Genomic DNA, 1,572 nt, shown 5'->3' on the forward strand with positions numbered 1-1,572 from the left:
CCCCTCCCCTCCCCTCCGCCGCTCGGCTCTCCCCTCCCGCCCGCTCTCCCTCTCCCTCTCCGCAGGGCTTTCTCTACACGGCGCCCGTCAGGGAGCAGGGCAACATCTACAAACCCAACAACAAGATGATGGCAGATGAGCTGAGCGAAAAAGCGGTGCACGACGTGCACACCAAAGAGATCGACCTGGTCAACCGGGACCCCAAGCACCTCAACGACGATGTGGTCAAGGTGAGGGGGCCGAGGCGGGACGGGACGGGGCTGGAAAATGTCTGCCGGTCAGGTCAGCCCCTGCGGCCGGGATGTCCCGCTTGGGAGCGGGGGGAGCGGGGGAAAAGAAGTTGCCTGACCGTATGTGACAGCGGCTGAGGGATTTTCCTTCCCTCGGGCACGTATAGAGGCAGGGAAAGGGGGGCGCTTGGGAGCGGGGGGAGCGGGTGAAAAGAAGTTGCCTGACCGTATGTGACAGCGGCTGAGGGATTTTCCTTCCCTCGGGCACGTATAGAGGCAGGGCAGGGAGGTGGCACCGAAACAGTGCAGGGTGAGCTTACTGTGCTGCTGGGCACGGCCTGCGGGACAGGTCACCCTCCCTGAGCCAAGTGGGTGCAAAATCAGAGGTCCTGGTGGTCGTTTGGATTGGTTTCCTCGGTTTGGATTGGTTTGTTTCCCTTGGTGTTTTCCCTTCCCTCAAGAAATGATAAATGGAAACAAGCAAAGCAAAATCTAACTGTGCCCTTGTCTGGATATTTTTTTTTTTTGTTCAGGTTTTTAATTCAGAGTTTGGCTGTATTGACAAATCAGGGTTGATGGAGATTTTGGCTTGAAGTCACTTTCGTTAGAAAAATCATAGAGATCATCTTATTCTTAGGAGATGAATCTTACACTATGAATGTGAGAATTGAGGATGCAGTAATCTGGGCTTGTCAGAATCTAGGAAAAACAGGAGTTGCCCAGCCGTAGTGGGTGACTAAGCCACTAACTGGCTTATTTAGTGTCCAGCAGAGTCAGAGTGTGTGAAGTTCACCATGTTTGTTGGTCAGGAAGACCTGTTATCGAAAAAGAGAAATATCACATTGTTTCCAGAGAATCAAAAGGTTGGACTCTGGTTCCTGAATGTATGTCAGTAAAATGATTCATGCTATGTGCAGACAATATAGCAAGGTCCCGAGTAACCTCAAATTCTACTGACTTCAACACAATTTGAAGGTGATGAATATGATCAGCCATTGTGCTGGATCAACGCTAAGAATTATCCCTCAGAGCAGGCTATATCTTTAAGGAGCCATTGTCAGCTTTGCGATCTGGAAAGAAAAGGCATAAAGCTTTTATTTGTTTAGAAAAAAAAGTCTGTGTACCTAACGGCACAAAACTTACATTAAAATGGTTGATTTTAAAAAGGAAGAGAGCAATTCTTTTTTCTTCTACCCATGGAGGAGCAGCTGGGTAGACAGGGAATGCAAGAGCTGAAGAATGAGACTGCATCATGGCTTATTGCGTACATCAACAGAAGAAGTCCCCAAAGCAACCAAACCTTCTGAGGATGAGTCATAGCCCCCAAGCAAGTTGGAATCCG

General features: G+C 49.4%; 1 protein-coding gene across 1 annotated transcript in view; it reads left to right on the forward strand.

The window, feature by feature from the left end:
- The first annotated feature begins 66 nt into the window (after positions 1 to 66).
- The window catches only part of CAV1 (caveolin 1, caveolae protein, 22kDa), a 17,932-nt gene continuing 16,426 nt past the window's right edge, over positions 67 to 1,572 (forward strand). The window contains exon 1 of the mRNA XM_009887080.1: positions 67 to 230. Within this exon, the coding sequence (XP_009885382.1) occupies positions 126 to 230 (105 nt within the window). The 5' untranslated portion in view covers positions 67 to 125. The remainder of the gene's footprint in view (positions 231 to 1,572) is intronic.

The sequence above is a fragment of the Charadrius vociferus genome, unplaced genomic scaffold (assembly GCF_000708025.1).
Source record: "Charadrius vociferus isolate BGI_N301 unplaced genomic scaffold, ASM70802v2 scaffold906, whole genome shotgun sequence".
NCBI lineage: Eukaryota > Metazoa > Chordata > Aves > Charadriiformes > Charadriidae > Charadrius > Charadrius vociferus.